Source organism: Prionailurus viverrinus, chromosome D3 (genome assembly GCF_022837055.1).
Source record: "Prionailurus viverrinus isolate Anna chromosome D3, UM_Priviv_1.0, whole genome shotgun sequence".
Lineage (NCBI taxonomy): Eukaryota > Metazoa > Chordata > Mammalia > Carnivora > Felidae > Prionailurus > Prionailurus viverrinus.
The window spans coordinates 30,964,431-30,980,482 of NC_062572.1; the positions used below are offsets into that span (position 1 = coordinate 30,964,431).

General features: G+C 39.5%; 1 protein-coding gene across 1 annotated transcript in view; it reads right to left on the bottom strand.

Annotated features, from left to right (window-relative positions):
- MAPK1 (mitogen-activated protein kinase 1) overlaps nt 1–16,052 on the bottom strand; it is a 110,969-nt gene that overhangs the window by 35,134 nt on the left and 59,783 nt on the right. The window contains exons 2-3 of the mRNA XM_047827650.1: nt 10,019–10,201; nt 8,135–8,324 (exon numbers count right to left, since the gene is read on the bottom strand). Coding sequence (XP_047683606.1) covers nt 8,135–8,324; nt 10,019–10,201 — 373 coding nt within the window. The remainder of the gene's footprint in view (nt 1–8,134; nt 8,325–10,018; nt 10,202–16,052) is intronic.

Below are 16,052 nucleotides of genomic sequence, written 5' to 3' on the forward strand. Positions count from 1 at the left end.
GCCATGGCCTTAGTTGAGATTCAGTTTAATTTGTCTGGGAATTAGGGAAACTAGACTTTACCCACCTGTAAGCTAATTCATCCTCTAAATTCCTGCCTAAATGTTGTTTCTAAAATATAAGTCACCTTTCTGGCTCAAACATCTTGAACCAATCCCTTCTGTCTATTGAACGAAACCCAAATTCTTTAAGTGTGACTTTTAAGACCATTCATATGCTGCCACCAAACTACCTTCCTGATCTCATCTCTCCCATCATATTCTCCTGCCCACATCTGCTCCTATAGACTCCAGACTACACCTGCTTCTATGATCTGACTATACAATGACCTCTCCTGAGTGCCCTATCCATGCCATTCCTGTACCCTAAACCCTCAGCTTGAAAGTTAGCTCTTCTGAGAAGTTTCCCAAAAATCAACACCAAACCTGCCCAAGAGCTGACTGCTCACTCTTCTGAACTCCTCTAATACTGTTAGAGGTATATTAAAATACATCATAGGGGCGCCTGGGTGGCCAGTCGGTTAAGCGGCCGACTTCGGCTCAGGTCATGATCTCGCGGTCTGTGAGTTCAAGCCCCGCGTCAGGCTCTGTGCTGACAGCTCAGAGCCTGGAGCCTGTTTCAGATTCTGTGTCTCCCTCTCTCTGACCCTCCCCCGTTCATGCTCTGTCTCTCTCTGTCTCAAAAATAAATAAACGTTAGGGGCGCCTGGGTGGCGCAGTCGGTTAAGCGTCCGACTTCAGCCAGGTCACGATCTCGCGGTCCGTGAGTTCGAGCCCCGCGTCAGGCTCTGGGCTGATGGCTCGGAGCCTGGAGCCTGTTTCTGATTCTGTGTCTCCCTCTCTCTCTGCCCCTCCCCCGTTCATGCTCTGTCTCTCTCTGTCCCAAAAATAAAATAAAACGTTGAAAAAAAAATTTAAAAAAAAAAATAAAAATAAATAAACGTTAAAAAAAAATTTTTTTTTAAATAAAATACATCATAAAGTCTATGATAGTTAGCTTTGCATATGCCCATCTCCTCAGCTAAAACAGAATTAAGTCCCCAGAGAAAGGCAACACTTAACTTACTTACTTGTTGACTTAATTGTTAATGGAGGACTCTTGACATTTGGTCAATAAATGCCTTAAATGTTTATAGGAAGCACAACTGGGATGGATTGACAGATACTCTAAGAGTGACCTTTTTTTTTTTTTTTTTTTTTTTTTTTTTACAATATCTGAATTACTGATAATCTCTTAAAAAATAAAAATCAAGGGGTGCCCAGGTGACTCTGTTGGCTAAGCATCCAACTTCAGCTCAGGTCACAATGCTCTTACTGTTCATGGGTTTGAGCCCTGCATCGGGTTCTCCGCTGTCAGCACAAAGCCTGCTTCCGATTCTCTGTCTCCATCTCTCTGCCCCTCCCCTGCCCTCTCTCTCAAAAATAAACAAACATTAGGGGCGCCTGGGTGGCGCAGTCGGTTAAGCGTCCGACTTCAGCCAGGTCACGATCTCGCGGTCCGTGAGTTCGAGCCCCGCGTCAGGCTCTGGGCTGATGGCTCGGAGCCTGGAGCCTGTTTCCGATTCTGTGTCTCCCTCTCTCTCTGCCCCTCCCCCATTCATGCTCTGTCTCTCTCTGTCCCAAAAATAAATAAACGTTGAAAAAAAATTAAAAAAAAAAAAAAAAAAGAAAAATAAACAAACCTTAAAAATTTTTAATAAAAAAATCAAGGTTCAGTTAACAGGGTTAAATCTTATGTTAAATAATTAATGTTAGTAAAATTACACCATTCAAAGTGGCAATATTAAGGAAGGGAAGGGTTGCCTGGGTGGCTCAATTAAGTGACTGATTCTTGATTTTGGCTCAGGTCATGCATGGCTCTGAGATATAGCCCTGTGTTGGGCTCCATGCTGGGCATCAAGCCTGCTTAAGATTCTCTCTCTCCCTTTTCCCCTCCCCACTCATATTCTCTCCCCACCCCTAAAAGAGGGATAATTAAAAACTGGAATTACAAGCATTCCTTTACTAGGAAAGACAAAATAAGCCTATCATGCTGAATGCTGCAATATGCAATACATTTATTTTCTTAGAATTAAAACTAAAGGTGCAGTTGTTCTTCCTCATCTTCCTCGAGGAAATCCAGTCCTAAACTTTTTTTTTTTTTTTTTTCTGGTGGGGGGGTCATGTGACATTAAGGGTCTCTGTGGTGTTGGGAGAACCTTAGCAGCCCAGTGGGGTAGGTAGCACCCAAGTAGAGTTAAAAGGGAGCCCCAGATCAGGACATGGTCTATGTGTGAGGTGAAGAGGGCGTTCATGCGGGGAGGCAGCAGCAGTCTGCCCAGGGTGTTCAGAGTCTGAGCAAGGTGAGCATATAAGCCATGGGTTATATTGCACAAACCAATTATTTCATTGGAAGTTGCAAAATGGGGACTTTTCTGATTTTATTATTTCTTCTGCATTTATTATCTGGCATTCTCAACTGGAACTGTATACCCTGATGCACAAATCCCAGTGGAAAGACAGGAAAAATGTTTAATCCCTTTACTTTAGTTACAAATTTTCAGATTAGTGAGTTGGTGTTAAGGGTAATTTTGTTGTATTATTTGCATCCCCCACACCTAGTACAGGGCATAGAAAAGCAGGCTCTCAAAAAATTACTGGTTACAATTTAAAAAATAAAGAGAGAGATGTGGGGTTTAGAGCTCTAAAAGATGCCACAACTACATTCACGGTCATCTATGAAATGCTCATACGATTAAAAAAAAAAAAAGTTAATGCCACAACACTGAAGACTAGCCAAATTTACACGGCATTAACCAAAAAATTACCAAGGCTATTAAAAAATTTTTTTGTAATTCCATACAAAGGAAGATATAGACCAGTGGGATATGGTACAAGAAACAAAATGACCTATAGCACTATTACCTGGCTACTTTTTGGGCTGTTTAAACAGAGATTTTCGTTAAGCAAAGGAAGCCCCAAGGATAGATTTCATTTCATATGTTCCAGAGTCCTCTTTCCGAAGCATACCCAGAACCACAAACACTGTGATCCTGGGACTCTTAACTAGGATTTCTGTGGGGTCAGTCTAGCAAACATCAAGGACAGAGACTGCTAGAGACCTCATTCCCCTGGAAATTCCATTAGAAATATGTTAGCAGAATCTCCAAACAGGATCTATGACCCTTGTGTTTCTGTGGCCCTAAGAAATAAAGAGGGAGTCTATAAGAGAGGCTTCCAGAAGGGTTCTAAGAGGTCAACATCTTCTTGTCTCAAGGTTTTAGATAACAAGTGCGAAGTATGTTTATGGAAGCAGAAAAAGAAGTCTTAACTGCTGTTGCCCTTGACTGGTAGGAGTCAAAAGTTAAAGGTCTAAGACATTGATAATAGCTGATATCCTGAGGGCTCAAGAGTAGAAAATACTTTAGTAACAGAGAAGCCAATGGAAAAAGGAAGAAATGACATATATAACTGTCCACTTGATATTTCAGAAAACCCTAAGTAACAAGAGATGAGTAAGATCACAGGTTACAGGGGCGCCTGGGTGGCTCAGTCGGTTAAGCGTCCGGCTTTGGCTTAGGTCATGATCTCACAGTCCGTGGGTTTGAGCCCTGCGTCCGGCTCTGTGCTGGCAGCTCGGAGCCTGGAGCCTGCTTCGGATTCTGTGTCTCCCTCTCTCTCTGCCCCTCCCCTGCTCACGTTCTGTCTCTGTCTCAAAAATAAATAAAACATTAAAAAAATTAAAAAAAAAAAAAGATCACAGGTTACAAACTTTCTAAGCACAGGAGCTTGTGGTATAGGCAACATGATTACTGGAAGGTACTGAGGATGTGATGGATATACAGTGATTTCAGAGCTCAAGCAGAAAAGACCCTCTTCCCCACTTGTGCTCTTTCAACCCTCATGTATACACCTGAACTGCCACTATGCCCTACCCTGCCCTTTGGACATGTTCAACAGGACAAAACGGAGGACATATCGTACTCATCTTTACAAATGAGATTCTCTCCTGATTATTTATACCTATGTGAATGAATCAAACCCCATATGAACATTTCAAAATGTGGGTGAACTGTACTGCTGAAATATCTTAATTATCTTATTGTATTTCTGAGTCTCTGTGTTACACTGGGTTTTGAAAACAATACTTGGGTTGTGCAGATGGCCAACAACACAGATATATTAATGTGGGTGTAAATTTTGGTGAGCAGAGAATAAAATGGCCCTAGGTAAAGACAGGCCCACAAACAATGAAGAGACAACAAAGTAGTCTGATTCTGTTTGTTTTTGTCTTTTTTCCCCAGAAATATTATATACTGAAAATACTAGAGAATGTTTCTCCCAAAACAAAAATAATCTGTCATAACAGAGTTGTGATGGTAAGAAATAGAAAGAAAAAAAGAAAAGTAGGAAGAGACATAAAAATACTATTTTTCAAGAAAATCACTAAGAGCCAACGAAGTGTGGCCATTCCTACAAGCAGCTTCATTCCTTTTGTGCCCACCTGGCTTTTATAGTTACATACATAGATACATGGAAAGGATCTGGTTACACCCCATGTAAGAAGTATATTAATCTAACTGTAGGATCCCAAGAGATGACAGAGTCTAACCCAACTGTATCTAATGTAGGAAGCCACCCTCTACCACATCTCACAGAATGTTGGGCACCCTGTTTTAAACATTCAATGATAGCAAATAAGCTATCTGACCACCTAGTAACAGAACTCACTGCCCTTTTTCAGACAGTTCCAGAAGGTTCTCCATGATCTACTTCCAACCAATATCACCAGCTAGCATCCAATGACTTTCTACGATACCCTATACCGAAGATAGCCACTCCCTTACTGAAAGCCTGCTCATCTTTGGAAGGCCAGCATGGATGCCACCTTCTTCCAGATACCTCTCAAAGCCCCAGACAGAACCCAACTCTCTCCTTTGTATCTGTATACTATTCTTTTCAGTATCTCAGTTACAGCAGATATTATTACAATCATCTATTGTTTATCAGACTTCTCACCTATCAGGTCTGAGATTGCAGAAACAGACATTCCCCCCTCTCCCTTGCTAGGTACAACTTAAGGGCTTCTCACAGGAATGTCTATTAAACTGAAGTACAAGAAATGATCATTGCTCTACATCTAAATGCACTTTTTAAACAGCTTTATTGAGATATAATTCACATACCATATGATTCACCCATAACTTAAGGCATACAATTGAATAGTTTTTGGTGTTAAAATCACAGGGTTACACAACTGTTACCACCAATCAATTTTAGAACATTTCTGTAACCACAAGAAGAAATCTTGTACACATTAATCTGCCTATTCCTCCCCAGTCCCACCAGCCCTAGGCAACCACTAATCCACTTCCTGTTGCTATATATTTGTCTATTCTAGACACTTCACATAAATAGAACCACACAGTATGTGGCCTTTTATGACTGGCTTCTTTCATTTACATAACAATTTCCCAAGATTCATCCACACTGTAGCATGTATCAGCACTCTATTCCTTTTTATTCCATTGTATGGATCTACCACATTTTTTAAAAACTTTTTTTGAGAGAGAAAGAGAGAGCAGGGGAGGGGGAGAGAGAATCCTAAGTAGGCCCCAGGCTGTCAGTGTGAAGCCTGACTTGGGGCTCAATCTCACAAACAGGGACATGACCTGAGCCAAAATCAAGGGCCAGAGGTTTGACCAACCAAGTCACCCAGGTCCCCCTGAATCTATCACATTTTATTTATTCATCATCATATGGACATTCAAATTATTTCCACTTTTGGACTATTATGCCACTTTAAATATTTGTATGCTACTTTTTGGGTGGACACATTTTCATTTTACTTAGATATACACCTACAAGTGGAATCCTCACCAACACTTACCATCTGACTTCTTGATTACAGCCATCCTAGTGTGCACAAATGGTTATCTCGTTGTGGTTTTGACTTGCATTTCCCTACTGACTCAGGATTCCAAGCATCTTTTCATGTACTTATTGGCCATATGTACAACTTCTTTAGAGAAATGTCTATTCAAATCCTTTGCCCTATATTAAACTGGGCTATTTATCTTTTATTGTTGAGTTGTAAGAGCTTTTCATATATTATAGATAAAAGTGTCTATAGACACATGATTTACAAATATTTTCTCTCATTTTGTGGGTTGTCTTTTCCCTTTCTTAGTGGTTTACTTTTTAAAAATTATATTATTTACTGGGGTGCCTAGGTGGCTCAGGTGGTTGAGCGTCTGACTTCAGCTCAGGTCATGATCTCACAGTTTGCGGGTTCGAGCCCCGCATCAGGTTCTGTGCTGACCGCTTGCTCAGAGCCTGGAGACTGCTTCGGATTCTGTGTCTCCTTCTCTCTCTGCCCCTCCCCCACTAATGCTTTGTTTCACTCTGTTTCTCAAAAATAAATAAATGTAAAAAAAATTTTTTTAAAATAAAATTTTATTATTTATTTATTTAATGTTTATTTATTTTTGAGAGGTGGGAAGGGGCAGAGAGGGAGACATAGAATCCAAAGCAGGCTCCGGGATTTGAGCTGTCAGCATAGAGCCCAACACAGGGCTCAAACTCAAGAACTGTGAGATCTTGCCCTGAGTCAAAGTCAGATGTTTAACCGACTGAGGCACCCAGGTGCCCCTCCTGATGGTTTACTTTATAAAACAGGTTCCTAATCTAGATGAAATCTAATTTTCCCCCTTTTGTTGCCTTTGCTTTTGGTGTCATGTCTAATAGGATTTGCCTAATGCAAGACTGCAAAAACTCACTCCTATGTTTTCCAAGCCTATTCCAGTTTAGCTCTTAAATTTAGGTCTTTGATCTGTTTTGTGTTAGTTTTTGTACATGGTAGGAGTATATATCCAATTGTCCCAGTACCATTTTTTTTGAAAAAAATGATCTTGGCACTCTCACCAAAAACCATCATAAACATATGGGTTTATTTATTAACTCTCAATCTTATTCCATTGATCTATAATGCCCATTCTTATGCCAAATATCACAGGGTCTTGAATACAAAAGCTTTGTAGTAAGTTTTGAAAGCAAGAAATGTGAGCTCTCCAACTTTGCTCTTTCATTAAGATTATTTTGGCTATTTTGGGTCTCTCAAACTTCCATACACATTTCAGGACCAGCCTGCCCATTTCTGCAAAAAAGCCACCTGGAGCTTTGACACAGTCACCCTGACTATGTAGACCAATTTGGGAAGCAATGCCATCTAAACAAGATTAAGTCTTGCAATCAATCCATAAACATGGCATATCCTTCCATTTATCTAGGTCTTCTTGAATTCACATGCCTTTTTATCATATCTAATGCATCTGTAGATTTCCCTCCTTATTTATTAGTTCTACTATTAAAATAGAAATATATGTACACAAATGCTGCCCATTTTTAAGAGAATTCTGAGGACTATAAGGATCTAGGGCTTCCCTATTTGTTGGGAATACGTTATTTAGGTATTAAAGTCATTAAGGTTAAGTTTGGTGCTGTTTTTTGAGTGTGGGTTTTTTTCTGTTGTTTTTGTTTTGTTTTGTTTTGAGAGAAGGTGCAAGTGAGTGAGGGATAGAGAGAAAGAGAGAGAGAGGGAGGAAGGGAGGGAGGTGGGGCTCACCCAAAGTGGGGCTCATGTTTTACCCAAAGCAGGGCTCATGTTCACCAGAAGCGAGGCTTGAGCTCACCCAATGAGGGACTCAAACTCGTGAAACATGAGAGCATGACCTGAGTTGAAGTCAGATGCTTAACAACTGAGCCACCCAGACATCCCTTTCTGAGCATTCTTTGTATATAACTTACTGAATAAAAAGATTACCAATGAAATGGATGATTTTTAAACTTACACATAATGCACATGATCCTGCTTTTATGTATGTAAGCATAAACATACACATACATGTAAGAGCATAGCAAAAACTTTGGAAGAAAACACACCAATGTGTTATAGTGGTTACCTCTGGAGAGGAGGAACAATGGAATGAAGAAGAGGACCAGCACTCTTTATTTGCATTATTTTTTTTTGCTTTTAAGCTATAAAAATGTTTTCATTTAATTTCTGGTATGATTTTAAGTACGGATGACAACATAAATATGCCCCGGTGAAAGAGTTTTTCCAACATATATCACCCGAAGAGTAAATAACCCAGCTGACCTTGAGATCACAGGTGGTGTTGAGCAGCAGGTTGGAAGGTTTGAGGTCACGGTGCAGTACATTAGCTGAATGGATATATTTTAACCCTCTGAGGATCTGGTAAAGAAAATAGCAGATATGGTCGTTGCTGAGGTGTTGTGTCTTCAAGAGCTTGTAGAGATCTGTTTCCATGAGGTCCTGTACTATATATCTGTTTAGACAGGTTAAGGTAACACACCAATATCTGGTTACATGTAGCAAAACACTGAAAACAAAATGAACCCTCTCCCCAAATGGTCATTATATCATGAGGCCTTACAAGGGATAGGAGAAACTGATGAAAACTTGGTATACTTCTATGGATGGACTCTAAAGTAGTTAACTCTTTCTTAGGTCCTGTGACACAACAGGCATTAATATCTGCCTGATGTGCCCAACAATGGGCCTAGACTGAGCTGAGACAGTCTGTTATGGAAATACTGGCCAATCGAGGTGTATCAGTCTCCTAGTACTGCAAGGTGTCTACCATCAACAAACCCTCTCCAATGATTACCGGAAAGGGCTAGGAGAGGAAGGTGGCCAGCAGGCATCATACACTCCCTCCTCTCTTTGGCCCAGCAATGATCTGTAATACTCTTTATAATGTTCTTTTACCTTCTTGTCCCCCATCCTTCTCCTTAAGAATCAACCATAAAATCTTTGGAAATACAGACCTAGAACACACTGCTACTAAATTCAGTCCTCTATGTGCCTGACTCTTCAATTAACATTAAGATCCTAAACACAAGAGAGTATTGGGAAGTCATGCTAAGAGGCTCATGCTGGTTTTGCTCCTTTTGCTTTCTTGACTATCCATGTATCCAAGCCATCTAGAATGTTATCTATGGCTGACATCTTTCTTACAGAAATTATAGAACCCTTTGGCTTTTAACTTCACCATATTATTATTTCATTAGCAGTGTTTTTGCATTTCTCATATTCATTTGTGTAAGTACTGTACATATTATTGTATGTCCCCTACAGATTCATGGGATTCAAAGAAAACAGGATTTGAAAACTTGTCATCTTGAAAGAGACCTGATTTTCCAAGCAAAGCCCTTAAAGCAGGACAACAGGTGGTAGCAGCAGGAGGCATTTCACTTAAAATAGCACCACAACTTGATAATAGAGCAGTTTAAAAATGAAAAGGTAGAGGTGAGGGTGTGTGTGTGTGTGTGTGTGTGTGTGTGTGCAGAATGCAAATTGGAAAAACTGGTAGGAATGCTATACTAGCCTGAACAGTAACTCTTTTTTGGCAGACCCTCTTCGGTATACTTAACACTTCTATTTTTCAAATACAGTCTTTACCCAGGCAGTATCCTCTGGACCTGTTTAGTCCAGATTTCTAAATGTTGGTCATAATTAATAACATAAATTCAGAGCTGAGTCAGCTTTAAAGATCATGAAGGCTAGGTACCTTAATTCTAAAGATGAGAAAACAGACTTGGAGGTGAATGACATTATCTAAGATCAGAACAGTCTAGATTTGAGCAGGTGATATCCAGGGCACCCACTTTCTTAGTCTACTGTTCATTTCTTGTTACCATAACAAACCATACCTTGAATGGAAAAAAAAAAAAGACTAAAATGGTGTTAAGATTCTCCATAACTGCACTTAAACAAAGTTTTTGCTGAAACAGAAAAAATATCTGATTTGCCAAAAGACTCTAAAAATAGTTACAACTGATAAAATGAATCAAAGATAAAAATTACACAAATCTTATATTAAATAGCAAGCAGATTATAATTTCCCCCTTAATGTGCTTTATATATACTTTTCCTTTACTCTGACAAGTCCAGGCATTTCAAGTTAACTTTACTCAACAAGGTGACTAATCAGTGGAGTCAGTTGCCTGAAAAGGATACACATCTTTCATTTGCTCGATGGTTGGTGCTCTAATAATATCATTGATTCCAATGATGTTCTCATGTCTGAAGCGCAGTAAGATTTTTATCTCCCTCAGGGTTCTCTGGCAGTAGGTCTGGTGCTCAAAAGGACTGATTTTCTTGATAGCTACTCGAACTTTGTTGACATTATCATAAGCAGAGCTAAAAAAAAAAAAAAATGGGGGGAGAGATGGCATTTAAAATAGTTCTCAAAACATCTTGGCAGAAAGAATGAAAATTGGTAAATATTAAATACTAGCACACAGGGTAAATACTTATTTCATACATATGAAGTTGTTATGTATATTATCCACAAAAAAAAGACTCAAGTTAGGAAGGATGCAGCTGGCACAATATAGCACATATTCTATCTCAAACTTATTAGAGGGCCCAGCCCTGGCAAATGTGTAGATGCCCACAGTCATAAGCCCAGGCACATGGGTTTATGCCACACATGCACACACAAAACATTTTCCCTCTGATTTTAACAGCAATTGCATTCTGTTGAGAGTAATCATTTGTCCTCCAAAACAACTTCCTATTGTTGCATCACATTCCTCTGACTCAGCAGAAACATCCAAATGACCATCAAACACATCTTTATCCCAAACAGAAATGGACCCAAGAGGATGCCTTGATTGCTTGCATCTACTTGGTCTTACTTGCAAAATGACAGAACCCTTCTTTCTTTTTTTTAAGGGAACTGTTTCAAGTAATTTGTGTAGGCTTATACAGTTTCAGGACTGACCTTCATATAAATGATAAGCAAATTATTCTTATTGAAGAAAAATGATGATTCTATGTGTATTAAAATGGTATTTAACCATAAAACACAAAAGCCATTGAGGGGGGAAATCACATTTTAAATATAGTATTAACAATACTACATAATTTTAAAATTTATTATAACATCTTAATTACAAAAAAACCTTTGCCCTTCAAAGCTCTTCATATACTTAACTACATTTTGTCTTCACAATACCTTTTAAAAAAAATTTTTTTTAACGTTTATTTATTTTTGAGACACACACACACACACACACACACACACACACACACACACACACACACACAGAGTGAGAGTGGGGAAGGGTCAGAGAGAGGGGGAGACACAGAGTCTGAAGCAGGCTCCAGGCTCTGAGCTGTCAGCACAGAGCCTGACTCAGGGCTCAAACTCACAAACGGTGAGATCAGACCCGAGCCAAAGTCAGACACTCAACCGACTGAGCCACCCAGGCACCCCCACAATACCTTTAAAAGTGGAGGACAACAGTGTTTTTATATATATTGTCCAGGTTAGATCCCCATAATTTATATACAGAGGATAACTCATTTATGCAAAAGATTAATCTCCCTAGGCCCACTTTTTCCAAAGTATCTTAGACTTACACATCCTTTCTCAGGTCAGTTCTCTTTGTATTTCTCTACCTGGGTACAATGCTGCACTGATAGGTTGCCATCAATAGTTGAGCCTGAGAGCTCAACTAAAGCGCTGCTCAAATTGTGGTTCCCAGATCCCTGCATCAGGAACACCTTACATTCTTGTTAAAAACGCTAGTTCCTGGGCCTCATCCTAGGCTTTCCTTTAAAAAAAAAATTCCAGTAAAATTAGCATAGTTATATTAGTTTCAGGTGTACAATAGACTAGTTCAACAATACTATATATTACTACTCTGTGCCCATCATAGTAAGTGACCCTTCACCCATCGCCCCATCCACCTCCCCTCTGATACCACCAGTTTTTTCTCTACATTTAAATAGAGTCTGGGGGTGGGAGGGAAGAGCTCTATTTTTTTGCTGGTCTCTTCTTTCTTTGTTCATTTGTTTTGTTTCTTAAATTCCACCTATGAATGAAATCATGGTATTTGTCTTCTCTGGCTTATTTCACTTAGCGGCATACCCTCTAGATCCATCCATGTTGTCGCAAATGGCAAGATTTCATTCTTTTTTATGGCTACTTGAGTAATATTTCATTGTGGAATTCCATTCCACATCTTCATCCATTCATCTACTATTGATGGACACTTGGGTTGCTTCCATATGTTGGCTATTGTAAATAATGCTGCAATAAACATAGGGGTGCATGTATTTTTTCAAATTAGTGTTTTCATATTCTTTGGTTAAATACCCAGTAGTGGAATTACTGGATCACATGGTAATTCTATTTTTCATTTTTTGAGGAACCTCCATACTGTTTTCCACCATGGCTTGCTTTTTTTTTTTTTTTTAAAGAAATTTAACCAAAATATTTGGGTATCTTATAACAAAACCTATAAAGTATTTTTCAAAAGAGTTCCAGGGGAGTCTGGCTAGCTCATTCGGAAGAGCGTGTGACTCTTGATCTTGGGGTCATTAGTTCAAGCCCCACGTTAGGTGTAGAGATTACTAAAAAAATAAATAAACTTAAAAAAAAAAAAAAGAGTTCCACAGCTGCTACACAGGGCTTTCAGTTCTTTCCAAGCTGATCTCAAGGTCTGACTTTAAATAGAATTCCAAGTAGAAGCAGTAATAATTATGCTTTCAATTTTATGATGATTTTTAATCTTGAGTGTTACTATCTTGTGATCAATAATCTATTTAATCTTTTCTATAAGAGCTTTTCATTTTAATAAATATCAATATCTGGTGGCACCTAGATGGCTCAGTCAGTTAAGTGTCTGACTCTCAGTTCTGGCTCAGGTCATGATCTCACGATCTGTGAGCTGGTGTCTTATGTTGAGCTTTGAGCTGACAGCGCAGAGCCTGCTTGGGTTTCTGTCTCACTCTCTCTTTGTCCCTCCCCTGTTCACACATGCTCTCTCTCACAAAATAAATTAAAAACATAATAAATAAATAAATAAATAAATAAATAAATAAATAAATAAATAAATCTGGTCTGCTGACTGAAGCAATGAAGTAACACTAGCAGGCAATAAGACATTGCTTTTTGTTTCTTCAAGTAAATGCTACAAATCTAAAATAGTTAAATGGGTTTATTCTCAAGTTTGTGCTCTTATAATGGTATTTGTCAGTCTACTTATTCTGAGAACTACTAATGCATTTGTATGACTCCAGCACAAAACTATGCTGTAGGAGGCCCCTTATTTTACTCAACTTCAATTCTCCCACATTACTATTAATAATGGACTCTGGGGTGCCTGGGTGGCTCAGCTGGTTAAGTGTCTGACTTCGGCTCAGGTCATGATCCTGTGGTTCATGGGTTCAAGTCATGCACTGGGCTCTGTGCTGATGGTGTGGAGCCTGCTTGGGAGTTTCTCTCCCCCCACTCTATCTCTGCCCTTTCCCCACTCACACTTTTTCTTTCTCTCAAAATACATAAATTATATTTATATATATATAGGCACCTGGGTGGCTCAGTTGGTTAAGTGTCCAACTTTTGATCTCGGTTTGGGTCATGGTCTCATGGTTTTGCGGGTTGGAGCCCCACATCAGGCTATGCACTGTTAGTGTGGAGCCTGCTTGGGATTCTCTCTCTCCATCTCTCTCTATCCCTCCCCGGTTCATCCTCTCTCTCACAGAATAAATAAACTTAAAAAAAAATTAAGGAGGGGGCACCTGGGTGGCTCAGTCAGTTAAGCCTCAGACTTCAGCTCAGGTTGTGATCTCACAGTTCGTGAGTTTGAGCCCTGCGTTGGGCTCTACGCTGACAGCTCAGAGCCTGGAGCCTCCTTTAGATTCTGTGTCTCCCTCTCTCTCTGCCCTTCCCCCACTTACACTCTCTCTCTCTTTCTCAAAAATAAACAAACATTAAAAAAATTGTTTGTTTTTTTAAATTTAAGGGGTTCCTGAGTGGCTCAGAAAGTTAAGCATCTGACTCTTGATTTTGGCTCAGGTCACGATCTCATGGTTCATGGGTTCAGGCCCCACATTGGGCTCTGTGCTGACAGCATGGAGCCTGCTTGGGATTCTCTCTCTCCCCCTCCCCTGCTTTCTCTCTCAAATAAATAAATAAGCAAACAAAGAAACCTTGAAAAAATAATTTTTTGACAATATATGTATATTATTCTCTGGTGCCCCCAATACTTTGAAATGAAACGTATTTCCTTTTTTCCCCAAAGAGTTTATTTTTTCAAATGTTTATTTATTTATTTTTGACAGAAAGAGCAAGCACAAGCAGGTGAGGGGTAGAGAGAGTCAGAGAGAGAGAATCCCAAGCAGGCTCCACACTGTCAGCACAAAGCCTGACATAGGGCTCAAACCTACAAACTGTGAGATCATGACCTGAGCCAAAATCAAGAATTGGACACTTAACTGACTGAGTCACCCAGGTGCCCCTTGTTTTATTTCGTATTTTGAGACAGCGCACATGCATGCATGGCCATGAAGGCGAGTGGGAGTAGGGGAAGGGGTGGGGGGAGACAGAGAGAGGGAATGAATGAATAAATCTTAGCAGATTCCATGCTCAGTGAGGTTCCCAGCATGGGGCTCAATCCCAGGACTCTGGGATCATGACCTGAGCTGAAATCAGGAGTTGGGTGCTCAAATGACTGAGCAACCCAGGGGCCTCTCAAAGATTTTATTTTAAAGTAATCTCTGCACCCAACATGGAGGCTTGAACCCACAACCCTAAGTTCAAGAGTTGCATGCTCTACTGACTGAGCCAGCCAGATGCCTGGAAATATATTTCCTTAAATAAAAGAATCACTACTCAAATCTTATTTTGCTTTGGTTTGCTGCATGAAGGCCTAAACCACTGATTTTCAGTTCAGCAGGCAGAAGGATACATCATTCAAACAAGCTTATTCAGTATTGAGAGTATTTTCAGAACTTAAAACTCTTTTTGGGTAATTAAAACCAAGAACATGAGTCCAACAGAAGAGAACACAGGTGAAAAACAGTTATAAAACACTGGTTTAAATTCAACATTATAAATTTCTAGTTTTACTTAAACAGGGTAAACACAGCCATAAATTTGCTTTCAAGCACAAGATTGCCAGGGAGAGTGCTTATGGTCAATATGCCCCTCCAACTGTATCAACACTAGACACCAGATGATGAAATAACCCCTTTTACGTGAGAAGGCATGAGATCCTCCCCACTGGTTCTCACTTGAAAATAAGGTATGACCTGTCCATGGCGTTGGGTCCTTTTCTAGCTCCTTTTTGGTGCCACAGAACTGATCACAAATAATTCTCCCCTTTTCCATAACAATTCTATATTTGCTCATTTCTCCTTAGATTTCTCAGTTTTGTTTTATATATTTTATTTTGCTTTACCTTCTACCATGGACTTTTTGGTATCTCTTACTAGTTTTTGCTTTAAAATCACTTTGGCATTACCAATTCTTTTCCTCCCCCACCCAAGAATTTAATCTTTACTCATCTCCATTTCCCCCACAACTAACACAATGCTTTTGCCTTAAATGTGTCTCTGTAAACAATGTATGGTTGCAGTTTAGGATCTTAATTGTATTTTTTTCTTTGAACTCATAAACTTGCTGTTCTCAAAAACAAAAATTCAAAGTTAAATAAATTGTTCAACGTTAAGAAAAGGAAAAGCTTCCTAACTCATCTCTGTAAGGTAAACAATCTTTAAGAATAAAAACTGATGATAATGAGAAAGAACTAAAACTCAGACTAAAAACTAATCTCTTTTGGGGCGCCTGGGTGGCTCAGTCAGTTGAGCGTCCGACTTCAGCTCAGGTCATGATCTCACAGTTTGTGGGTTCAAGCCCCGTATCAGGCTCTGGGCTGACTGCTTGCTCAGAGCCTGGAGCCTGCTTCAGATTCTGTCTCCTTCTCTCTCTGCCCCTCCCCCGCTCATGCTTTGTCTCACTCTATTTCTCAAAAATAAATAAAATGTAAAAAAAATAAAAAATAAAAAATAATCTCTTTTCTAAGCACAAGCTTGAAAATCAACAACAAAAGAGAGTAATTTGACAATACACTAAAAGTCCATTATGTCCAAGCCATAATTTAACCTTAGGAATTTAAGAATGGTTCAATTAAAAAAAAACAGGGGCACCTGGGTGGCTCAGTCGGTTAAGCGTCTGACTTCGGCTCAGGTCATGATT